This window comes from Engystomops pustulosus, chromosome 4 (genome assembly GCF_040894005.1).
Source record: "Engystomops pustulosus chromosome 4, aEngPut4.maternal, whole genome shotgun sequence".
Lineage (NCBI taxonomy): Eukaryota > Metazoa > Chordata > Amphibia > Anura > Leptodactylidae > Engystomops > Engystomops pustulosus.
The window spans coordinates 208,570,657-208,597,146 of record NC_092414.1 but is presented as its reverse complement, the minus strand read 5'-3'; the positions used below and the strand labels follow the sequence as shown (position 1 = coordinate 208,597,146).

The 26,490-nt window shown below is 41.8% G+C and overlaps 1 protein-coding gene across 3 annotated transcripts in view; it reads right to left on the bottom strand.

Annotated features, from left to right (window-relative positions):
• The window catches only part of LOC140128232 (A.superbus venom factor 1-like), a 177,922-nt gene that overhangs the window by 9,674 nt on the left and 141,758 nt on the right, over positions 1 to 26,490 (bottom strand). For 2 of the 3 annotated variants that reach the window (XM_072149786.1, XM_072149787.1), the window contains exons 19-33: positions 26,076 to 26,161; positions 19,041 to 19,180; positions 18,534 to 18,740; positions 17,297 to 17,357; positions 17,008 to 17,094; positions 16,668 to 16,871; positions 14,557 to 14,632; positions 12,682 to 12,841; positions 11,709 to 11,810; positions 3,770 to 3,920; positions 3,385 to 3,548; positions 2,306 to 2,464; positions 1,327 to 1,386; positions 468 to 558; positions 16 to 67 (exon numbers count right to left, since the gene is read on the bottom strand). In XM_072149786.1, the coding sequence (XP_072005887.1) occupies positions 16 to 67; positions 468 to 558; positions 1,327 to 1,386; positions 2,306 to 2,464; positions 3,385 to 3,548; positions 3,770 to 3,920; positions 11,709 to 11,810; positions 12,682 to 12,841; positions 14,557 to 14,632; positions 16,668 to 16,871; positions 17,008 to 17,094; positions 17,297 to 17,357; positions 18,534 to 18,740; positions 19,041 to 19,180; positions 26,076 to 26,161 (1,800 nt within the window). Of the gene's footprint in view, positions 1 to 15; positions 68 to 467; positions 559 to 1,326; positions 1,387 to 2,305; positions 2,465 to 3,384; positions 3,549 to 3,769; positions 3,921 to 11,708; positions 11,811 to 12,681; positions 12,842 to 14,556; positions 14,633 to 16,667; positions 16,876 to 17,007; positions 17,095 to 17,296; positions 17,358 to 18,533; positions 18,741 to 19,040; positions 19,181 to 26,075; positions 26,162 to 26,490 lie in introns of all 3 variants that reach the window. The other variant, XM_072149785.1, reaches the window with a different exon arrangement.

The window sequence follows — 26,490 nt, the reverse complement described above, 5'->3', positions numbered from 1 at the left end:
TATTATAGCCCATACCTTGTACAAATAGTCATGGACACAGTGGACTTGGCCCCTTCAGGTTTCTTGGCTGTTTGGGAAATTATAAATAATAATTACAGGCATTTAAAGGGGGAGACGCTGAAGTGAGAAAAAAAATTACATGTCCTACTCAAGCTTCACTTTCTAGGTGCAAAGTCCTGTTTTCTTTCCTATTTTTATTACTCTGGTCAATAGATTTTCTGATTAAGACGACTTTTCTTGTCTTGTGTTCAGGTTGACCTTTCTGATAACAATATGCAAGTATCCAAACCATTTATTGTCCTTAATATGGATCCGTGACTCTGACTTCCTCTCCGATCTTGCAATGGTATTTGCATTAAAGTTTGTCGTGTGCATGGGCCATTCTCTCTATCCATCTCTACATCACTCTCTCTACTATGAAATCAAAGGAAAAGAAAACCGCAAATAACACCAGGCGAGTATCTTACCATCAGGTTCCTCCTTTATTGTCACAGACAGGTCAAAATTGTTGCATTTTTTCTCCTTCTCTGTCTCCACAGCATAATAAACAGATAAAACCTAGTGGTAAATTGGAATTACACACGTTAAAGGAAATCTAGCCCCAGGATCGAGGATTGTAAACCAGGCACACTTACATGCAGGTGTGTGCCCCCTCTAGCGGGATCTACTCTTCTTTTAGCTAGTTATGTTCTTTTTTTTACAAAAAGCTTTTGAAATCATGCAATGAGTCTGAGGGGCTCTAGGACACATCACCAGGGCACCTCCAGGCTTTGTTGTTTGTTAATTATGCACACCCCCATCCAGACTTACTGCCTGCCTCCTCCTTCCACTCTCCAACCAAAGAGCCAGTGATGTCTTTTTTGATCATCATCAATCTGATCATCTCAACAATGTTCATCAGGCTGAGACAACTGCGCATGCTCAGGAATTGCAGCTCAACACTATTCATATGGATGGTATGGAGGTGTACAAGAACTAATTAAGTGGTGGTTGTTAGGCCACAATCATGAAAAAGGAACCATTTGCCTCAACAGAGTGCTACAGTTCCTGGTTTCCACATCAAGTCAGTCTTACGATCTTTGGCTTGGCCGTAAGTGGAAGGGATTATGGGACCTGATTTGGTCAATGAGTGGCCTCCATAGACTAGGATATTCTGAAGTCACATCCTGTGGTCTAAGGTGGCCACTGATTGGCCAGAGCAGTATATATTTTAGCACTCCTGTACCTATCTCATGGGCTATTAAGGATTCTAGGAAAACTCCTTTAAAAGCCAAAAATAATCAGGCCATCGATACTTAAACATTGGAAAATACATTCTTCTCTTACCCTCAATGTGCCTTGACCTTTTCCTTTTGCGATGACTGTAAAATCTCCAACCACAGATGTCTGCAATGAAAAAGATGAATAAAGAATGTAGAATTTTGTTTCCCGAACCCATGGTGAGGATTTTGTAGCTAATACCAAACAAAAAGATAGGACAGGCACTACCCAATATACAATGCGGTGCTACAGTCCACGTATCCAATAAGTACATGTACCCAAAACAAAGAAGAGAGGAGATACGTATAATGGACTAAGGTATCAAAAAAATTATTTTATTAGTACCAAGAAACATATAATCATGACAGAAAACCACACAAAAAAATTTAAAAACACTAAAAACAGAGCACCCGGGGGTGCACTGAGCCTCCCTGGACCGGTGTGTCCAGGGCTCCCCAACCCTCAGCTGACCACTTAGAACAGATGAAAAGATGGTCTCAACAACAATATTGAATATCTGAAGCACATAGGACTGTGACAAGAAGTACGTGCATAAATAAAGTGACCAGTGCAAAATGATTATAAGATAGAGAACAGTCCTATAGATGTCTGCCTAAATACGTAGAATATACAATACCCGGAAAGAATCCACATAGTAGGATAGGGAGGCAGATGGGCTAGGTCAGAGTGGGGAGAGGAGGAGGAACGAACCCCACGCGTATCGTCACCTGCTCCGGTGACTTCCTCAGGGGTATATGGCTCAATAGGTGAGTGGTCCTGTTTATATGCAGCTCCCCCGCCCACAAAGACAAGCCCGACCCAACACACAGATAGCCGAATCACCTGCAGATAAGCAAAGTATACCTGTAAAATCAGCGTGTAATGCATAGTACCACGCATGTCCGGAAGTAATCCAAGTCACGCGACCGGTCACATGATCGGAGGTATCCGAATCACATGACCAGTCACATGATCGGGCCACCGGACTAAAAAGGAGAGACAAGTAAGTGTAGCTAATGAACCCATCACATCCCTGGATCTTTACCTGCTCTGATCGGGCCAGCAAGGCGTTATTCAGGTTGAGGCGATGAACTATAGACTGGGATCTCCCAGGAAGAGTGAAGGAGACATCCATGTCCAAGTCTTTGTATGTCGGCACGTCTATGTGATACTGAGCAAGGGCTTCAAACTGCATCATAGTAGACTGGAATACAAGAGTTATAGATGTGGTCAATACCCCAAATATTAGCACATACTGTAGGACAATGATCTTGTTTTAAGGAGAAAGTTTCTATTCTAAAGTTTGTATATACTTTTTTTTGCTGAAAAAAACAGAATACCAAAAAATATGTAAAATATAAAAATAACTTATTTTTTTCCAAAATTGCAATGTTTTCTAATAAAAAAGATCATGAATTTCCACAATTATTTATTTGGTACAAGTATGACATCTTCCAACCCTCTTGTGTTTCTCAAGGTCAGAGCATTGACAGTGCCAATTAAATTTCTCTGGACAAAATTAGCACCGCGTATGGAAAGTGTCACTGATTTGTCTTTTTGTGTAGGATTCTGTTCCAGAGTGGAATCTCTTACAAATAAGGACCTCTCCTGTGGGGAAAGGAACCAGTCTGGATGACTGAGCTTACAATGTGCTGTTGTGTCTTATTGGAATAAAGATGTTTATATGTATTAACAAGTAGGTATAAGTATTTCGATCCATAGCAAATATTATGGTTCAGCCAGAAGTTTGGGTTTGATGTCCAGGTTTACCCCCTGCAGTAACACCCCTAATTAGTGTTGGCACTGATTGTGAATGTGTTAAATAGAGGTGAGCGGACTTGTCTCTTTACATGCCACTGGTATGTTAATACCCTCGATTGGTGCCAGCACCGATCGCAGGTGTTACCGGCAGGTTTTCGAATAGGGTAACATTAGAAACACCTCTGTTCGAGCTTTGGTTGAACTCGGCCAACCTGAACAGGTCCACTCATCAATATTCATAAGTCCATAATATCACTTTCCCTGATTGGCTCTGGGTAAAGTAGCCCAAGAGTGATCTCAGAATTGCTTCACTGTATTCTATAATTCAACATACAGCATTTTCCATTGAATCAGATGACAAACCTGCGTTGATCCCCAAACTTCCCCGTAGTATCTCTGCTCAGTGATCCATTTCACCAGCACTCCAGCTTTCTCAAAGTCTTTCATCTTCAAAAGTGTAAGAAGAGCGTAAGAGGTGGCCTCCAGAGATAACATGCGGGAGTCTGATTCCTCCCAGTGGTTGTTATCTGGAAAAAATGAGACAAAGAAAACCCCCAAAATGCAATAATAATAATAATAATAATAATAATAATAATAATAATAATATCCCTCACATCGGTCATAATATCTACAATAACTGAATTCTAATTATAATATAAGGAACATCTAAAGACACACACACGGAGTAAATGCTTATTCCATAATTAACTTAGATCTATATAGAGTTGTACAATTTCCGGTTCCCCACCTGTGGCTGCACCCATGAGTTTCTTGGTGTCCTGCAGTTTGCCGGCCTTAGCCAACGCGTAGGAGGTGAGGGCTATGGAGTAGGGCGTCTCCAAGGAAAGATATTTCTTATTCAAATAGTCTGTGGCGTTTCCGATGCATAAAGTTAGATTCTGTATCCAGAGAGAAATGATAAGAAATAGTTAGGATTCTGAACATCAAGGTTTTATAGATTGTATACAGGTGGTCCCCTACTTAAATTTACATTTAATTTAATTCATTGCCACATGTAAACATTTCTTCAATTGGATGCTATTAAAAAAATATTCCTGTGAAGTTAGTCATAGTCTCATAGTTAATCAAGTTCTCATAAACATAGCCATGTTGTCCCTCGGATACGACCACCTCACATTTTGGCAGCGGTGGCCAGACATGCGCTATTGAGTCCTGCCTGACCTCCTGGATTCAGAGTGGGACATGTAGAAACTCCCGGACATTTCATATGAAAAAACTTTTTGTTTCTTTGTGCAATCTCTCCAGCAGAGGTGGTCGTATCCTGGGACACAGTGTCGTTTCTAAGGGACAGAATGACTACATAAAAAATTATCTTCTCACAGGAACATTTTGTTTAATAACATCCAATTGAAGAAATATTTATATATGGCAGATCAATAAAACTGAATGTGAATGCTCATACGAGAATACCCCTCACAGGACACCCGACTCACAGACGACCCTTAGTTAAAGACAGACTGAAGTCTCTGGATTTTACTATAGTCCCAGGCTGCAATAATCATCTCTAAGGTGTCTGTAATGAATCTTTATTGAGAATCCTTGGTACCATTACAGGAAGAAAATGTTAAACTTTGATTGTCACTGGGGCAAAAAAAAGTATTTGTCTTAAGCTACAATTATAAAATATACAGTTACTTACATACAAATTCAACTTAAGAACAAACCTTTGGAACCTATGTTGTACGTAACCCGGGGGCTGCCTGTACAGTAAAAGTAGAATGTTTCATATATGTTCCACTATTTGGGGCTTGTGTATTATGTATTATAGTCTAGAATAGAAAGTATTAGCCCGTGTGACCACCGTTGTGTTAAAGTTGATGTAATGTTACAAGCGGATGCAGTTTCCCAAATCCAATGGATAGGTCCTCCAGTTGCATAAAAATAAAGTTTGAGAGAGCACAAGAGGAAACAAACCATGGTGTAATACAGTAAAGTTAATACAGGAAGCCAATTGAGACTCTTGCATAAGTCAGCGCCTTGAGAAAAGATATGCATGGCGGCTGATCGTCTCCTCTGGTAATCAACCTCCACCTGCTCCAGGTTACAGGATAGGAAGGATGAAGATTAGAGATGAGCGAGCACTAAAATGCTCGGGTACTCGTTATTCGAGACGAACTTTTCCTGATGCTCGAGTGCTCGTCTCGAATAACGAGCCCCATTGAAGTCAATGGGAGACTCGAGCATTTTTCAAGGGGACCAAGGCTCTGCACAGGGAAGCTTTGCCAAACACCTGGGAACCTCAGAAAAGGATGGAAACACCACGGAAATGGACAGGAAACAGCAGGGGCAGCATGCATGGATGCCTCTGAGGTTGCTTAATCGCACCATTATGCCAAAATTATGGGCAACAGCATGGCCATGACAGAGTGACCGAATGAGGCTAGATAGCATCTAAAACATGCAATAATTGACCCTGACACTATAGGGGACGGCATGCAGAGGCAGCGGCAGCAGTGGCAGGCTAGAGAGTGTCATGGCGACATACCCTAATTTGACTCAGGTTTCACCAAAGGAGGTGAGCAAGAAGCGCTGAAATGATTTCCTATGTGAACAAAAGGTTGAAGGTATATTTAGTCGATAACACAGCATGGTGGCGACATAGTGACCAAGTTCCATAACATATCTGGTGAAACACCCGAAAAATGAGCCTGACACAGTTCGTTTGATAAAGGGACGACATGTGGAGGCAGCCATGGAGACGACTTCCATGATTAAGAGTGACTACTGGGGCATCCATATTTCTTCTATGATTGAAACTTCAGGTCTCCAGCATGGCGGCGACAGATGGGCCGAGTTCCACTATGTATTTGGTGAAACACCTGAAAATTCTGCCTGACACAGCTCGTTTGATAAGGGGACGATGTATGGAGGCAGTGAACTAGTAGTAGATTAAAGGTGCTGCAGTTAAAACTATGTTAGTTGGATCTTGGGATGGAGCTGGCGCTCAGCTGCCAGGCAAGCTTTCGCCAATCCAAGCCCCTGTCTCTCGGCTCCTCCCCAAACAGCACCTCTAAGAACCTTTTGTATAAGATCAAGTGTAGTAGTGTTCTTATAAGTTTGGGTTATGGCGGGTGAGGGGAATGTAAACAGATGCGCAAGAAGCGCTGAAATAATATTAGTAAATGAAAAAAGTTTGCCAGTATATTTTGTGGATTACACAGCAGGGTGGCAACAAAAATAACAAGTTTGATGTGGAAGCCATGAAAACAACCCAAAATTCTGCCTGACACAGCTTGTTTGATAAAGGGACCATGTATTAAGGCAGCTATATGGACGACATTTGGAGGCAGCTATGGCAATGAAGTGTGGAGGTAGCTAAAAAGACGACATGTGGAGGCTGCTATGGAGACAATTTAATTTGGATAGTGCCTGTATGTGGCAGTCCAAAAAAGTTTTCAAACCAGAGGAGCAGGTAGGTGGTCCTCCAGAAAAATTAAATAGATTGAGTGCCTGTATGTGGCAGTCCAAAAAAGTTTTTAAACCAAAGGAGCAGTTAGGTGGTCCTACAGAAAAATTAAATAGATTGAGTGCCTGTATGTGGCACTCCCAAAAATTGTTTAAAACAGAGGACCGGGTAGGTGGCCCTCCAGATAAATTAAATACATAGAGCCAGTTTCAAAATAGCCAGTTTCCTATGCTTTAGTGTACAAAGAGGAGGAGAAGGAGGACAATGAGGAGGAGGAGTGCATACATTAAACAGGTTGAGCTTCTTTCACCTGGTGGAGAATGGAAATCATGAGAAATCCAGGCTTTATTCATCTTGATAAGCGTTAGCCTGTCAGCGCTGTCAGTCGACAGGCGTGTACGCTTATCGGTGATGATGCCACCAGCCGCACTGAAAACCCGCTCGGAAACACGCTATCAGCAGGGCAGGCAAGAACCTCCAAGGCGTACAGCGCCGGTTCGTGCCACATGTCCAGCTTTGAAACCCAGTAGTTGTAGGGAGCTGTGTGATCATTTAGGACGATGGTATGGTCAGCTACATAATCCCTCACCATCTTTCTGTAAAGATCAGCCCTACTCTGCCGAGACTGGGGACAGGTGACAGTGTCTTGCTGGGGTGACATAAAACTGGCAAAGGCCTTGTAAAGCGTACCCCTGCCAGTGCTGGAAAAGCTGCCTGCTCGCCTACTCTCCCTCGCTACTTGTCCCGCAGAAGTACGCCCTCTGCCGCTAGCGCTGTCAGAAGGGAAATACTGTTTCAGCTTGTGAACCAGGGCCTACTGGTATTCATGCATTCTCACACTCCTTTCCTCTCCAGGGATGAGAGTGGAAAGATTTTGCTTGTACCGTGGGTCCAGGAGAGTGAATACCCAGTAAGCAGTGCTGGAATAAATTCTTTGAACGCGAGGGTCACGGGATAGGCAGCCTAGCATGAAATCTGCCATATGCGCCAGAGTCCCAACGCGCAAGAAGTCACTCCCCTCACTCGCCTGACTCTCCATTTCCTCCTCCTCCTTCTTCTGCCCATACACGCTGAACAGTGAAGGACTGAACAATGGTCCCCTCTTCTGTCTCGCCAACATTCTCCTCCTCATCCTCCTCCACCTCCTCCGATATACACTGAGAAACAGACCTGAGGGTGCTTTGGCTATCAACAAGGGAATCTTCTTCCCCCGTCTCTTGTGACGAGCGCAAAGCTTCAGACTTCATGCTGACCAGAGAGTTTTTCAACAGGCCAAGCAGCGGGATGGTGAGGCTGATGATGGCGGCATCGCCACTGACCATCTGTGTTGACTCCTCAAAGTTACTCAGCACCTGTCAGATATCAGACATCCACGTCCACTCCTCATTGTAGACTTGAGGAAGCTGACTGACCTGACTACCAGTTCTGGTGGAAGTTGAAATCTAGCAGTCTACAATCGCTCTGCGCTGCTGGTAAACTCTGGATAACATGGTTAATGTTGAATTCCACCTCGTGGGCACGTCGCACAACAGTCGGTGAGCAGGCAGTTGGAGGCGGCGCTGCGCTGCCCTGAGAGTGGCAGCATCTGTGCTGGACTTCCTGAAATGCGCACAGATGTGGCGCACCTTCGTGAGCAAATCAGACAGATTGGGGTATGTCTTGCGGAAACGCTGAACTATGAGATTTAACACAAGGGCCAGGCATGGCACATGTGTCAGTCTGGCGAGTTGCAGAGCCGCCACCAGGTTACGGCCGTTGTCACACACAACCATGCCTGGCTTCAGGTTCAGTGGTGCCAGCCACAGATCAGTCTGTGCAGTGATGCCCTGTAATAGCTTTTGGGCGGTGTGCCTTTTATCGCCTAGGCTCAGCAGTTTAAGCACCGCCTGCTGTCGCTTAGCAACGGCACTGCTGCTGTGCCTAGAGCTACCGACTGATGGCGCCATGCCCACGGATGGTAATTCGGAGGAGGTGGAGGAGGGGTGGGAGGAGGAGGAGGCATAGTAGGCCTTTGAGACCTGGACCGAGGTAGGCAGTAGATGACCAGCCCCAGGGTCAGACTCGGTCCCAGCCTCCACCAAGTTAACCCAATGTGCTGTCAGCAATATATAGTGGCCCTGCCCGGCAGCACTCGTCCACGTGTCCGTCTGACACACGATGTTGTCTGACACGTGCTGGTGCAGGACTGGGACGGCACATCGAGAAAAGTAATGGCGGCTGGGGACCGAATACCGATGGGCGGCCACCGCCATGAGGTTTCGAAAGGCCTCGGTCTCTACCAGCCTATAGGGCAGCATCTCCAGGCTAAGAAGTTTGGAGATGTGGACGTTGAGGGCTTGGGTGTGTGGGTGGGTTGCACTAAACTTCCTTTTGCGCTCCAGCGTCTGGGGTATGGAGAGCTGAACGCTGGTGGATGCTGTGGAGGATCGTGGAGGCGAAGATGGGGTTTTCGCACGGGAGGTGTTTGGGCCGGGGTCCTGGGCAGGGGGCTGACTAGCAGATGACACAGGGGAAGGAGCAGTGGTGTGCCTGGCCGGAGGTGAACGGGCTTGGTGCCATTGAGTGGGGTGTTTAGCATTCATATGTCTGCGCATACTGGTGGTAGTTAAGCTAGTAGTGGTGGAACCCCTGCTGATCCTGGTTTGGCAAAGGTTGAACATCACAGTCCGTCGGTCATCCGGTGTTTCTTTAAAGAACCTCCAGACTTCTGAAAATCTAGCCCTCTCCACGGGAGCTTGACTACGGGAAAAATTTGGCGCTGATGCACCAGCTCTGGCCCTGCCTCTCCGTCTGGCCCCACCACTGCCTCTTCCAACCTGTTCTGCTATAGGACTCGCCTCTGTCTCAGAAGCACTGTGTTCACCCGGCCTATCAACCCAGCTTGGGTCTGTCACCTCATCATCCTCCGATCCCTCAGTCTGCTCCCCCCTCGGATTTCCTGCCCTGACAAAAACTTCACCACTGTCCTCATCGTCCAACACCTCTTTACACACTTCTTCCACTACGTCAATAATGTCATCATCACCCACAGACTGCAACCAGTGGAAAACCTGGGCATCGGAAAATTGCTCAGCAGCAACCGGACAAGTGGTTTTTGACTGTGGGAAGGGTCCAGAAAACAGTTCCTCAGAGTATGCCGGTTCAAATGCCAAATTTTCCTGGGAGGGGGCAGACTGGGGGAAGGAGGCTGAGGTGGAGGAGCTGGAGGAGAGCTGATTTCGGTGACATGGGTGGACTGCGTGGAAGACTGACTGGTGAACAAATGGCTAGAAGCATTGTCCGCAATCCACGACATCACCTCTTCGCACTGTTCTGGCCTCAACAGTGCTCTACCACGAGTCCCAGTAACTTGAGACATGATGAACCTAGGGAGTGTAGCTTTGCGGCATCCCCCTGCTCCCTCATCAGCAGGTGGTGTCTCAACCCGCCCAGGACCACGGCCTCTGACCCCTGCAGTAGTTGGACGCCCACGTCCACGCCCTCGTCCTCTACCCCTAGCCCTCGGGTTAAACATTTTCCAAATTAAAGTGTAAACTTTATATATTTTTTTTTAAACAAAACGATGCTATCCTATTGCTATGGCTAGTTTCTAACCTACACTGACAGCACACAACTGGATTTTGTGCTGTGCCTGATGACTTTGAGTTCTAAAAAGAAATAAACGTAAAAAAAAATAAATAAACAGACTCTGCCTAATTCAAATCAAACCCCTAATAAATTGTCCTACTTCGGTGTTTGAGGTGGATATGTGTGTCACTAAGAGCTAAACACAACGGTCGCAAGTCTCCCTGCAGAATAACTCACAATATGGTACTAGCTGCACTACTAATGCCAGCAAGCCCAGCCACAAGCAAACCAAAAAAAAGGAAATTAAAACGTTATTGTAGCCCTAAGAAGGGCTGTTGGGTTCTTGTAGAATCACTCCTGCCTAACACTATTCTAATAGAACAGCCTAACGCTTTCCCTGACCAGCAGCAGCTCTCTCCCTAGCGGCATCCAGACAGAGAATGACGCGAGCAGCGCGGGCAGGGGCTAGTCTATTCCAGGGTCACCTGATCTGGCCAGCCAACCACTGCTATCGACGTGTAAGGGTACCACGTCATGCTGGGTGGAGTGCAGAGTCTCCTGGCTTGTGATTGGCTCTGTTTCTGGCTGCCAAAAAGCAAAACGGCGGGAGATGCCATTTTCTCGAGCTGGCGAAATACTCGTCCGAGCAGTTTCGAGTACGCTAATGCTCGAACGAGCATCAAGCTCGGACGAGTATGTTTGCTCATCTCTAATGAAGATACATTTGCTCATACACAGAATTGAGAGACAAATTCACAAAGTATAAACTAAAAGGGTTAATTTAACCTTCCTTATCACTAAGTTTTAACTAAATAAAGCTCTTTTTCCCCAATGGTGATTCACAATGATCACCTTTATAGCCCCAATACCCTTGAGGACGCCATTTTAGGTGGCAAAACATGTGGAGGGGGGGAGCTACTCAGGTTTACCAGCATTGGGAATAGATAGGAAGTGTAGTAGTAGCTAGTGTGCACCTACTAGCAATATTGGAGTCACTCAGAGCTAGTACCGGGTACTTTATATCTATTCCAATGAATGCAAAATGTTATGATTGAGCGTCCAGCTCTCTTACTAAGAAGTGTCATCACTAAGCAGAAATCCCCTGCCAAACGTGCATCGGGGCCCCTGGCGGTGCGGTCGCTGAACATGGGTAAGGGAGCTATAATCGAGCTATAATGGGATTAGATATATGAGAAGCACAGAGAGTGCAGTGACGGGATCGTCTTGCTCTATATTTGTCTATATGTGGAAATTCCTTGTGTTCACTCTAAACGTTTCCCTGATACTATTCTGATGACTCACCCGTCTGATGGCCATTTTTGTATTGGAATCTTGAAAACTTTTATTGTTCACCTATTTTAGTTATTACCACAAAGATATACTATTTTATCATTGGGTATCTATGACTCCATTCTAGTTGGTCTAATATACTTGGTAGGAGTTTCACATGTTAATAATGGGAGGTCTAGGACTAATGACCTTGCCATAATTGAAATAGGCAAAGAGGATGCAATTGTTATAAAATTTGACTAAGTTTGTTTAGCTACAACAAAGTTACTTTAGAGGCTATTAGCTCTCTTATTATGTGAGACCTGGTAGCCGGTGCAATCTGTAAAAAGATTGTATCATCGTTACCACCACAGAAGTAGATATTAAAGTGAAGACTTGTGTTATATTGAACAGGAAAACTTACATCAACTTTGTCTTTACAGTAATCTTCACTTTCTAGGAGGGCGACCAGGACAAAGGCGGTGAGACTGGAATCCAGCTCCTTGGCACCTTCTCTTATACCCTCCTATGTAAAAGAAAAAATAGGGATACAAAATAATTTCTAAGAATATTAACAATCATCTGCAGACGGATTTGTGTCTAAGATCAGAACTCTGGTCATAAACTGGAAGAAGGTTGCGGCATATTGGAGATGGAAGGGTGCCGGAAGGCCACTCAGACATGGCCGGTAGTACCGTAACCATGGACAATGCAAGTCAACAGCAGCATTGAGCTGTCATAGTTTGTGTGGCCCATTTGTGATATCTGCACTACTTCAATGTACTAGTAACTGGTATCTGGCCTCCAGAAAGTATGATGTTTTTGGACCAGGTTACTATAGATCTGTTGTGTATCATCTGCAAACATCTAGAAGTATCACTAGTCTGACTCTTTAGAAAGGTCATCAATATTTTTAGACCAGGAAACTCCTTACATTTTTAATGTCAACGTAACACTATGTGCTTCAACTCTACGTAACTCTATGTGCTTAAAAAAAAATCACATAAGTCAGTCCCACCAACTCAATTGGGCTCTTCACTACTACTGAAATACATACATATATACTAAAGTATAATCCTAGTTTTTCAGCACAAAAAAAATGTGCTGAAAACCCAAACTCGGCTTATACTCGAGTAAAATAATTATATGTTTTACCAGGTTTTTCTGGTAAAATTAGGGGCCTCGGCTTATACTTGGGTCGGCTTATACTCGAGTATATACGGTAACTGTTTCAAGTAAAATGTGGATGACCTGTGTTACCTCGTTCTATTATTTTGTTTTTACCTTTTGTAGCTACTTACTTGTTGTTGAGTTTTCACATGTTACGTTGCATTAAAACTTTGTCAAGACATTTCACACATTTTCTATAAGGTTCAGTTCTGGCGGAGCACACATACCCCCAATTCCTGTTGGTAGACGAATGAATCCTCTGTGAATTTCCCTTCTTTATTTTGCGTTTTTTCAATCAGCCACCTCACTGGTTTGCATATATTATCTCTGTTAAAATCGATCAGACGTTTAGCCAGGGAAAATACTTTGACCACATACGCAGTGAGCCTGAAAGATAGAAGTCTGGTAAGTACGGAGGGAGCCATAGTCAAAAGCAAAATATAAATTATTACAAGCAAGAAAGGAGCTTAAAGCTAATTTGTTTACTACACATTTTGCTTAGTCTGTGCAAAATAGGTTTTATAGTATCTCCTTAGTAACATTGTTACTAAAGGTTGCTAAGGTGAGCCTGTATTCTTCTTGTATGATTTTTATTTTCAACTTTTCTCAGCTTTCACTGGGTAGACCGATCTTTATATTGATTTTGATAGATTTTTGGACTTTCCTACCTATAGCTTGTTGGTGACCTGTTAACTGCGTAGTTTATCTCTCACATCTATTTAGATAGGGAGGCTGTGTTGTTGGTGCTAGTAAAATTGAGTTTAAGATAAAGTGAGAAGAAGAGAAATAGAAACAGCTAATGGTAACCGAAGGTGAGGGGCCAAGTATTCAAGTCTAGCCAAATTATCAAGGCCAGGAAAAGACCAAGAGAAATGGAGATCATAAAAAAAAAACATGGAAGGCTATGGACCATTGGAATTAAAAGGGCAATAAGGGTCATAGAAATATAAATAAAAAACTATCGCAGTCACTGTGGGGTTGTGTAGTTACAAAGGCCATGTATATGTCAGCAATATAGGGCAGTTTATGAAAACAGCTTAGGGCCTTAAAGAGTAACTGTAAAGGGGTTTTTTTTCTACAACTCAACAACTCTTGGGATGTAAAACAACTTTGCCTATTATCTTTGTTACCAAATTCCAGCAGTTTTTTTGCTATACCCCTTAGATTACCTCAGAGCTGCAGTAACTGTTTCCTCTCTCTGTGCTGATAAGCTTGTGACATGTGACAGAGCTCTCTCTGTGTATGTAGCAGAGCTGGATGTGTTCAGAACAGTTTATACAGATGTCTCCTGCACAGAATAGTGAGGTAAAAGATCTCCCCTGTTCCCTAATAGTCCGACCATCCAAATCTGATTCTACAGAACTTTCTTTGTCACACTATGAGCCTCATGCTTTTCCCCTCCCCCACCTTGCCATCGGAACTATCACGGCTGTCTAGAGAAGCTATTAACCCTTAGTGGGCCCACAGCAAAGACTATAGACTTCATGTAACTGGTTTACTTATGATTTCTACCGCTTATTACATGTTCCCTGCTCCTCCATGTCATGGAAGCTGCAAGGCTGTCACCATAGACATCCTATATGTAATGTACATGTTCCCTGCTCCTGCCAGGCTGGTCACTATATACATCCTGTATGTGCACTGTGCAGTGTTCACTGGATTTACTTGTGGGCAAATAAATAGATTTAATGATAAAATACTTTGAGAGAGAACACAAGACATCATGGGATCTGTGGGCAAGCTAACTGTCCTCCACTTGAGGGCATAGACTGACAGACATTAGTCTCCACTCACTTCACCTCTGGTGAGAAAGATTTTTGTCAAACACTTTCAGAACAGAAATGCCTGAACATTGGAAAGAAAACCGTGAGCAACAAAAAGTAGGCATCAAAGGAGGAATCACATACAATAATTTGGCAAAATCACTATAGCTTTAAAGTTACACTTTAAGTTTGTGCACATGAGGAGGTATATTTATCATTAGGCCGCCCCTTGGATCAGTTCTATGTCTATTTTTAAAACTTGAAAACTATTTTCATATTGTAGATTATAACAAATTAATAATGGTTGAAGTTAGAACCAATAGTAAATGTCTTTATTACCATGTGCTGGTTCTATAGGTGTTCCATGAGTCGTATGAACCGTCTCTCTTAGAGATTGTCAATTGATTTTCTACACCTGTCAACAAAATATATAAAATAATAACAACAATAATAATAACTAACAGACAATGAAATAATTTTCTTTAGTGAAATCAACCAAACGTGTACAAAAGGAGGTGTGTCTATGTACACAACATATAGAAATATAATATATCTTTCTCTATTGTTTAAAGAAATATGAGAGAAAAGGAAATGCAAATCTCAAGAAACCTGTCGCCAGGAGCTTTTGTTCTGGCTCCCCCATGTCCTCATAGAGCAGTGATGGCGAACCTTTTAGAGCCTGAGTTCCCAAACTTCAACCAAAAGCCACTTATTTATTGCAAAGTGCCAGCACAGCAATTTAAGCTATAATTTATTTCTTTATTTATTTCTTATGTTCTTTGACAACTTTCAATCGTTCTGCCTCCTAAAGACACCAACGCAGTTGAAAGGAGGAGGGCAAATTCGCCTATCATTGTAGGAAGATTCTGCAGGCAGATTCTTTGAGTTCTGTCTGGGGAACTTCATGCTGGGGTGATGGCCTGGGTGCCCACAGAAAGGGCTCAGAGTGCCGCTTCTGGCACCAGTGCCATAGGTTCGCCACCACTGTCATAGAGAATAGTGTAAACCAGAGACACTTACTTATAGAACCAGGGACCATGAAAATCTTTTCCTTCCTAAATCAACTTCTAAATATATGCTAATGAGCAAGAAGGGCTCTGGAAGGCGTTACCAGGGCCTTTCCGTTCTGTAGCTTTACAGGCTGTTACACTGTGCAGGAGCACTTCCCGCTCCCACTGTGTTTGATCATCAGACAGAGGGAGGAGAAGTGCTGAGAAAGTAGAAGGTGTGTGTGTGGGTGGGGGGGGGGGATGTTGCAGCCTTTGAAGCTATAATTGGAGTTGTTCTGGTAACACACTCAGACCTTCTGGCTCAAAAGCTTAATTGTAAAAGTTGTTTTTAAACAAAGGAATGTATTGTTTACATATATTCAAAGAGTTCCTGGTATTTTATACTGGATTGTGAAGGTAGATTTTCTATAATTTGAACATAGCCCCATAATAGCTTATAGATATCAATAGGCCGAATGCAAGATGGGATATCACAGTCTCTTCCGCAGTCTTGTAGGCTTAGTCAGTGCATAATGATGTATGAAGAGGGATCATGCGCTGAGCCATATACATATATGGTGGGTATTGGCTGCATTATGCTGCAAACACCCACCGCTGAAACCCTTTAACGGTGCTTGCACTGATCGCTATTTATTGACTGCTCTGATGTTGTTCTGTCATAAATGGGGAGCGACTATCTGTTTCCATGGCAGACTGGAGACTCCAAGACCTGTTATTTGGCAGTATCTATAACAATGTCACAGAGAAAAATACTGTAGAATTGCAGTATATGGTAGGAACAATCAGACTCCAAGGGTACTTTAACCTTTGGGGGTCTGGTCTAAAATGTAGTAAAGAAAAAACATTATATTAGATAAAATAAATAAATAAAAAACTTTCATTAAAAAATCTAAAAATTCTATTCCCCCTCTTTCCCTAGAACTGATATAAAAGAAAAAAAATCATAAACATGTTAGAAATCTTGTCCTGATCCTGACAATGATGAACCCCCATAACGGCCATAGTAGGAAGTGCAATGTATTAGGCAGAAAACAATCCCTCATACAACTCTATACACAGAAAATACCACTGCAACATAATAGGTCACCCTGTTGTTGACTTTGCCTGTTATTTTTTCCCTATATTTTCCCCAAACTGATTGTGTTTTTCATCTTATATTAAATATGCCGCATTTAATATTCCTTAAGATGAAGGTATCTTATACATATGAAATCGAATTATAACGATGTACTTTATTTGCTCACATTTGTAACATTTATCACTGAAAAACTGGAAAAAATGTATTTTTAAAAAAAAAAAAAAAGTTAAAGATTTTTAAGGACAAGGAGTGAAAAATGAAAATGCAAAAAAACGAAAATGGCCTGGTGCGTAAGGGGTTGAATAGCATAATTTTCAGTACAAGTTACATGACAAGCTAATCTGTTTTGTAGAATATCTTACCTTGTTTGATGTACTCAATGCCCTGGTCTCTAAGGTCTACTCCTACTCCTTCCCACTGTTGACTGGAATCCATGAAATGTACGGCTATAAGGGGGGCCGTCACTCTAACCATGTTCTGCTCCGCACATCCACTAGGGGCTTCAAACAAATCGGTCATGAATTTGCCATCAAGGGTCTTCTCTATCATTTCACTTATTGGACTTCCTGGGTATTAGGGAGAAGAAGAAGTCATGAGATAAGGCAAGGAACATCCTGATTATTTATAGAGATTATTATCCAATCTCTAAGTACTATACATGCACTGTGTATATAAGAGGTAGGTTGTCTCATCAGAACTCACCTAGAATGGTAACTATGGTGGAAACCTTTGTATTGGGGACAACATTTTTGGTTTTTATTGCTGTGACCCGTTCTTCTTGGACTCCTCCTGCGTGAGAAATAGCCGTGAGTACAGACTATTGGCAACTTATCAAAGCCACCAATTTTTTTCTGCCGTAAATCAAGTCATCGAAAAGGTGAAAATGTGTGACGTGTAATTCAGAATAAGACACTGCGATAAACCAGGTGAAGATCAAGACTGTTTAGTGTAACTTTGTACTGTCGAAATCTAAAAAACAAAATTTACAAACCTTTTAATTGTGGATCCAAAATGACAGATTTCAGAGCCTGGGTCAGGCGTCTTCCTTCTGGCTGCAGAAAGAAACAGGAAATTCATAGAAAACTGGACGATGTTGGGGTCATATCTAGGGATGAATGGACTTAATGCGAGAAAACTAAGAGGATATATGTATTGTTATAAATAATTCTTTATAAATTTACAAAATAAATTACCGGTCAAGATATGACGAGGAAAAAATCAACTAGATACAAAAAGATTACATTTAAAGTTCATTATACTTTATACTCTACCCATAAATCAGCCATGAGTAAGGGTATCTCCTATACCGGAAACGCGTTGGATTTTTACAGTGTACTGTATCTACAAATCGGTGAGCTGTTTTTTTGGAACTGGATCTTTCAACCATTTTCATGTCAATATTGGGTTCTGCTAGAGAACGTTACACTTTACAAAACAGCAAGTGGCCAATTGGGTGAGCTGGAAAGACATTTTCTATAGTGACCCATAAATCAGTAACTTACAATGTTACAACAACTGCTCAATATCATATTTCTCTTTCCCTATTATTGTCATACATATAAGCAAAATAATCAAAAAACTTTCTTTGTACCCTTCTTTCTTTTAGACATGGAGGCTATAAAGTCAATAGCCTCTTCCCCCTTCTCCCCCACCCTATAAGCACAACCTTACCGGTGAGGCGGATAAGGTCACACAGAGAAACAAAAAATAAATAAAACAAAACATTCTGTCTATTCCAACCTATCAAACTCTATCCATGTATATCATGTTATTTCAAATATTCCTCTTTTCCTGTGGGCAATCTTTTCCAACCTTATCAGTAAAGGAGTTACCCAGGAGTATCCTGGTCTGTCTGATCCGTGCCCATGTTTGTTTACAGGGGTACAGAAGCTGTGCTCGGGGAGCTTCCGGCAGGAAGAGGTCGTCGGCCACTCCCATCCATCCCAATCTTGTTGTAGGCGCTGGGATATGGTAACAGATGGGAGTGGCCGGGCCATCTGGAAGCTCCCCGTGCCTCTGTAAACAAATTTTCAGAAAACCCCTATAAATTTACCCCAATTTTCCCCATTTCTACCACTGGACAAGTAAGAACAGTTGCAGATGCAGAAGTCAAATAAGCAGACCAAGGGTCACTAGAGGAACACAACAACACCTTGCACCCTGCACATAAAGATTGTTCTAATAATTTGAATGTAATCCCCGAGAAATATCTTTTCTTTGTTACTTACCACGACCTTTAGTGTTTTCCTCACACCATCAGACACAATTGCCCCAGCGGCCTTCACCTCAATTTCATGTTCTCCCAGTTCTAAGGGTATAATAACAAAGGGTACAGCCACCGAAGAGGTAGGTTTGATGATTACTTCTTGGCGATACCTCTTCTTGGCCGTGGAGAGACTGCAAAACTTTTCATTGTAGGTCCAGTCTACACGAGTCTGAACCAAAGACAAAAAGTTGGCTTTAAAGGATGTGTGAGAAGTGAAAATGTTTACGGGAGTTTTCTGGGAATATAATGTTTTAGATAATAAACAAGAGCCAATTACTGACAAAAAAATGGAGCTTATATCTATCTGCCGACATGATGTCATCACTACATCCACTATATACCGACAGAATTTATGGAAATGACTATGCTGAACATTAGCAGTCTATAAGCTAATAAACTAAAAGTGAATAATCCCAGACCTCTCCTTTATGGATAACACATTTATTGTGACTATTTCTGGATAACTTGCCTTAATTTGGCTGTTGCCGTAGTTGTAGAGAATGGCCCGGATCTCTATTTGCTCATTTCTCACCACAGAATAAGGAAGCCTCAGATCAATGAAGAAGTTCATCATCACCTGAATATTATGAGGTTTAGACACACAGATACCTGCCAGGAGAAGTCAGGATAGGTATAAATTTTTGATCTGATGTTCTTTCTAAAATGCTGAGAATCTGCGTTCATATATGACATTATCCTGACAAGAAATGACATCAAAATGCATCCATTTGAGGTAATTTGAGATTACCAAATTTATTTATATTTGCCAAGTGCCAGAATAATGAATTTAAGTATTCTTTATTAATTGTTGTATTTGTATTCCATTAATTCATTAGTATTTGGTTCCATTGCCCATACATGGGTTAACTTGGGTCTATGTTTAGGAAAAAAGTGCCATTCTGTTTAATTAACTGCTGAAGCAGCCAATCAAGCGGCTTACAGCCCCTTAGCATAGGCAAGAGCAGGGTCACATGTCCAGATGCCATTACACTCAACAGACAGCTAGGGAGAGTTTGCAGCTTACTGTAGGGTCAATCAGACTAGCAGGGACTTTTGAAAAAAAAGCCATTGCCCCTTTTAGGGCACTGCAGTGTATATAGGAGGTTGTTATTATTAGAATAATGTGGAAATGTAAAATAATGTCCTTATCAGAGACAATCTGTTTTAGGCTACTCATAGGCTGCTAGAGTGCATGGATATTCTTACTCATTATATAGAATATAGCAATGCTTGAAATTACAAGAAATTTTGTTTTTACTGCATCATTCAGCAAGATCTGAAATATCTGAAAGATCCAGAAAAATCATAAATTATCATCATCATCATCATACCTTGTTTGTAAAGTTGCTCATGTGAATATCCCACAATAATACATGGTTCATAAAACTGCTCAGCATAGTGAATAAATGTGCAGTAATAGGTATATCATAAAAGTGCTCTTTATAGTGAATAGTGCACAGTAATGTGTGGTCATAAATGTGCCATTCTCAGTGAAAAGAGCACATTAATACATGGATCTTAAGAGTACTCTTCTCAGTGAATAGCATGCAGTAATATGCGGGTTATAAACAGTGACAAATTAAGACTACCATGTACCCCGAGCTATAGAGAGATTGTCTGGAGTTTCTTTAAATACAGATGCAGCCTACTCCCTATAACCCTACATCACATCAACCAATTTTACCTGGTAAAGCCTAAAATGGACTTTTAACACATTAAAGCAACCAACCAAACCAACCTAACAGAAAAATACTGACAACTAAAACATTGCCCATGGGTCATATTTGGATGGAATATTTTCACTGGCTCAACATATTATGAGAGTTATACTAGAAGGTCAGTCAGTGAGTACATTACTCATCAGTAACAGGCAAAACCAAGGTCACAATATAATATCACCTGGATTACAGTCACCTCACACCATAACTCACCTCACTGTCACCATATTACTACCATATTATTAATAGGAAATTATTATATCTCATGAATATATTTAAATAATAAAAATAGTGTAATATATAACCTCCTTGATTAATAATAAATACAGCACCCTCAATTTATTGTATAATTTATACATAGCACATGCTTATTCATTTATTCACTCAATACGACGTATAACTAAAATACACAATAAAACACCCCCTTATAAATTAAAATAGTATCATATTCAGCAAAGTGATATGCAGCTTATATAGTTACTTATATGCAAAACCAATAATTAACATAGCCAGCCCCCTCCGGTATATATCTCCAGCCTTCCAGTATATACTACATCCAGCCCCCAGTATAAACTATATCCAGTCCTCAATATATACTATATCCAGTCCCCTCCTGTATATAGCAGCCTCAGACCCCAGTATATAGCATCTACAGATCCCCAGTATGTAGCAGCTCCAGACCGCTAGTAAATAGTACCTCCAGACCCCCAGTATATAGTAGCTCCATGCTCTCAGTATATAGCTCCAGCCCACAGTATATAGCAGCTGCAGCCCTGAGTATATAGCAGCTGCAGCCAACCAGTATATAGCAGCTGGGATGCAGCCAAACGATATTTAGCAGCTTAGCACAGCCTTATTTTCTTCCATATCTCAGACATCTGCTGCAGGCGTCGCAGTGTGTGGTGCCACTGTGCCATTTGTGCCAGGATGCCGATATGCCAAGTGCTCTGTGGTTAATAGCAGAGCAGGGAGTGTATTCAGAAGATCCAGGGAGAATGGTCCAATTCAGAGAAGGTATATTATATTAAAAATATATTATATTAATATATGGGTGATTCCGGTGGCCCTGGGTGGCTACCCTAAATGCCAATATTATAATCCTCCATTGGTCATAAAAGTGCTCTTCATAATCCATAGTGCACAGTAATATGTGGATGATAAAAAGTGCTCTTCATAGTGAATATTGCCAAGCAATACATGGATCATAAAAGTGTTCTCTACAGTAAATAACACACAGTAATAAGTAGATCATAAAAGTGCTCTTCATAATGAATATTGCCAAGTAATACACCAAACTTAAAAATGTACCTCATAGTAAATAGCACATAGTAATATGTGAATTCTAAAAAAAATTGTGAATAAAATGAATAGTGAATAAAAATTCACAGTGAATAGTATGCAGTACATGGATCATAAAAGTGCTCCTCTTAGTGAATAGCAAGTAATACACGAACCATCCAGGTGTTCTTCAGAGTGAAAAGTGGAAAGTAATACATGGATCAAGAAAGTACTCCTCTCAGTAAATAGTGAGCAGTAATAAGTGGACCATAAAAATGCTCTTCATAGTGCAGTAATACATTGATCATAAAAGTGGAACAACCTGGTGGTAACACACTGCAGCAAGTCCAACACGCCAACACGCTTTGCGGCGGGCTCTGGTGAAAACCGGGTACCACTGGTGTCAGCTTACGCTATTGTCTGCGGTGGGCCATAAAAGTGAAAAGTGTGAAGTAGATGTGGATCATAAAAGTGCTCCTCTTAGTGAATAGCAAGCAATACATGAACCATCCAGGTGTTCTTCAGAGTGAAAAGTGGACAGTAATACATGGATCAAGAAAGTACTCCTCTTAGTAAATAGTGAGCAGTAATAAGTGGGCCATAAAAGTGCTCTTCATAGTGCAGTAATAAATTGATCATAAAAGTGGAACAACCTGGTGGTAACACACTGCAGCAAGTCCAACACGCCAACACGCTTTGCGACACCACTGGTGTCAGCTTACGCTGTTGTCTGCGGTGGGCCATAAAAGTGAAAAGTGTGAAGTAGATGTGGATCATAAAAGTGCTCCTCCCAGTGAATAGCGTGCGGTAATACCTTGATTGTAAAAGTGCTTTCAAAGTATAGTTTAGTATTGCAGGTCTTTAAAAAGGAGGAAAGCATGAATTTAGGAACAGGGACATGGCTTGGTAGCTATAGAGCTAGTGCTGCTGGAAGAGGATGTGTTCGGACACTGCCTGCTCCAAGTTCCTCTCGGCAAATAGATACAGATTACCAAGGCACCCTCATTGCATGGGTGCTCCTGCAACCCACCTACTGGGTCGCAGCCACACCCATACTCCTCTTCGCTGCCCTGGTCCCCCACTGGTTCACTTACCTCGCCAGCGCTGACTACGGTGGTACGGTGTGTGTGTCCCCACCTCCAAGGGGTGCACATGCTCCAGCTTTCTGAGATTTAAAAGGCCACCGCGCCAATAATTGGCACTGCCCGGCTGGTAATTCTGATAAATTCCCAGCCCATTCCTGTGTTCCCTGCCAGATCTTCGAGCCTTGTGCCCAAGAGAAAGCGTTGTTCCATGCCCTGTGCTGTTATTGTGATTTCCCGTTGTGACCCCGGTTCCGTTCCTGACTACATTGCCTGCCATGACCTATTGCTACATCCCGATTCTGATCCCATGCTGCCCGCTCTGACCTCCTGCCTGTCCCCGACTATGATACTGCTTTGTACCTCGGACAAAGTCGCACCTGTGGAAAGACCTGGTGGTACCACGCCACAGCAAGTCCAACCCTCTTTGCAGTGGGCTGTGGTGAAAACTGGGTACCACTTAGATTCCGGTCCCAGGTGTCGGTTTACGTCATCGGTTTACAAGATGTCACATCATGATGTGTTTGAGGTGTCCCTTCAAATACATACACTGGTGTCTTTTCTGGTATTGCTGGATGCTTCAAAAACATTACACCATCAGTCCAGACTGTCCTAAAATGTTTAAAGGCATTAGTAATCTTAGTGTATGTAAACTTTTGAATTTGCATTAACTAGTAATAATGCCTTAAAACTTTGCTCTCTCTCAATATTCTGGGACTTGGCTAATAGAAATTATTATGGTAATCCTAATTGACTTCAACAGGAAAGGTTAATTCTGATAAACATGCATATGGGGTATTGCTTATATAAATATAAACTTCTGACTTCAACTGCAGATAACACTGACCCACCATAACATCACTACTGACAATAGATGATGTCACAGCTTATCTCCTCCCCCTCCCTGTACAATGACCTCTATATAGATACACTGACCCATCATTACATCACTACTGACAATAGATGATGTCACAGCTTATCTCCTCCGCCTCCCTGTACAATGAACTCTATATAGATAACACTGACCCATTATTACATCACTACTGACAATAGATGATGTCACAGCTTATCTCCTCCTCCTCCCTTTACAATGACCTCTATAGAGATAACACTGACCCATCATTACATCACTACTGACAATAGATGATGTCACAGCTTATCTCCTCCCTCTCCCTGTACAATGACCTCTATATAGATAACACTGACCCATCATTACATCACTACTTACAATAGATGATGTCACAGCTTATCTCCTCCTCCTCCCTGTACAATGACCTCTATATAGATAACACTGACCCATCATTACATCACTACTGACAATAGATGATGTCACAGCTTATCTCCTCCCCCTCCTGTACAATGACCTCTATATAGATAACACTGACCCATCATTACATCACTACTGACAATAGATGATGTCACAGCTTATCTCCTCCCCCTCCCTGTACAATGACCTCTATATAGATAACACTGACCCATCATTACATCACTACTGACAATAGATGATGTCACAGCTTATCTCCTCCCCCTCCCTGTACAATGACCTCTATATAGATAACACTGACCCATCATTACATCACTACTGACAATAGATGATGTCACAGCTTATCTCCTCCTTCTCCCTGTACAATGACCTCTATATAGATAACACTGACCCATCATTACATCACTACTGACAATAGATGATGTCACAGCTTATCTCCTTCCCCTCCCTGTACAATGACCTCTATATAGATAACACTGACCCATCATTACATCACTACTGACAATAGATGATGTCACAGCTTATCTCCTCCCCCCTCCCTGTACAATGACCTCTATATAGATAACACTGACCCATCATTACATCACTACTGACAATAGATGATGTCACAGCTTATCCCCTCCCCCTCCCTGTACAATGACCTCTATATAGATAACACTGACCCATCATTACATCACTACTGTTTACTTCATTATAAAAAAAATATATATATGGTTGCGGTTAAATAACTTTTAAGAGTTTAAATCCCATCATGGAAAAATTCCCTAGGATCTGGCAACCGTGGTTTCTGTTTAAGGGCACACCAGATTATGTGGCACTGTTTGTCTGAGCCTTCGGTGAGTGGTAGCCATTTTGTGTTTTCAGCCCATCATGTTTTCTTTCCTACCCTTAGCTCTTCCCTAGTTTTTCCCTAAAACAGAAAGAGAAAACAAAAAAGACAACGAGAGGTGACAGCGCCTCGTGTGATAACGTCAGGGTAGTTGGTAGCCAGGTAAGTATTAATAGGTGCTCACCTGGTGGCCACTTGTAAGGTTGCAGAAAACAAATGTGGGGGTATCAATTACCCTTAGTAGAAACTTCTCCTTAGGGTTACCTCAGCAGCTCCCAAACGCTCCAATAACCGGTATCCAACGGAACCGTAAGCATATGGGTAAGGCGGAATAAAGAATTTGGTGCTACGGATGGGTGCGCTTGTAACCAGGAATAAATTACCAAAGCACGGTTTGGTATAAGATTGATTCGTATTTATTATAAATGATTAAAAATGTTTTAAAACATTCCCAACTGGCATCGCTAAAAACAGACACCTTTTCCAAAATTAAATAGACCCAAACTCATCCCCATTAGTTCAATAATAAAATTATTTTTTTTTCAGCAAAGTGTTTTCAACATGCAAATCAAGTTTACAAAAATGTTTTACAAATTTGATATATTTAGAAGTGTTACTGACCTGTTATCATATTTGGTAATATCATATAGCGGACAACATAACTTACCTTGTGTCTCCATGATTACAGACTACGAGCTAATGGGGCTCATTTACTAAGGGCCCGAATAGGTAATTTTAGTCGAGTTTCCCGAAAATTACCGGTTTGCGGTGTTTTGCCCCCGGTTTTTGTATTTGGAAAAACTGCTGTATTTAAAGTAAAAAAAATGTGCTTGACATGCACTTACATGCACCAGGAAGAGGATGGTGAACTCTGGTGGACCTCGGCGCAGCAGCGACACCTAGTGGATATCGGGCACATGGATCTTAGTGAATCCCGGCAGAACCCGAATCAACATCGGACAACACGCTGCGGGATCGCGTATGGACCGGGTAAGTAAATGTGCCCCAATGTGTCAGATATAATGAAGATGAGTGGAGAGAGTGATGCATCACTGCAGGACAATATATATAGTCTATATATATGGTCTATAGTCTATTTTTCAGTATCACATATAGGTCTATATCGGATCTGTACACACAAAGCATCGGGAATCTGTGGATGCATTTTGGCAACACTGGAGTACTGTAAAGTATCTATAATCTACTGTCCCTTATCTATAAGAAAAAAAAATCTGATTACTAATATACAGCCATCTGTGTTGCCGCTCCCTGTCCAGCACATGGATATACAGTGTGGACTATAAAAGTATGGACAACAGAAGAAGTAACTTACCTTTATTTTCAGAGAGACTTACAGCCAGAACCTCCCATGTGGTGATTGAATCTTGTAGGTGAAGTTTAAAAGCTTTGCTTGAAACTCTGTTAAAAAGTCAAAATAAAACCATAATGTGAAAACTTATATATATATATTCTAAAATGATCTTTTTTTTCTCTCCAAAAACAGCACCTCCCTTGCCCATGGATTGTGCCTGGCAAAAGATTTCTACAGAATTTGCTTCGAATTAAACAAAGCCACAATAAAAGATGCAAAGACTTATCTAAGGAGGGGGGATGGGTTACCCAGACTTTCAGCTGTCTAAAACAGAAGATCAAATTGTGCTTCTGCTATTAAAGATCATAAGAAAGAAATCTAAGCAGTCAGCTGCTGCTGAGTCATTCACAATCAGGACTATTAATAAAATAAATAC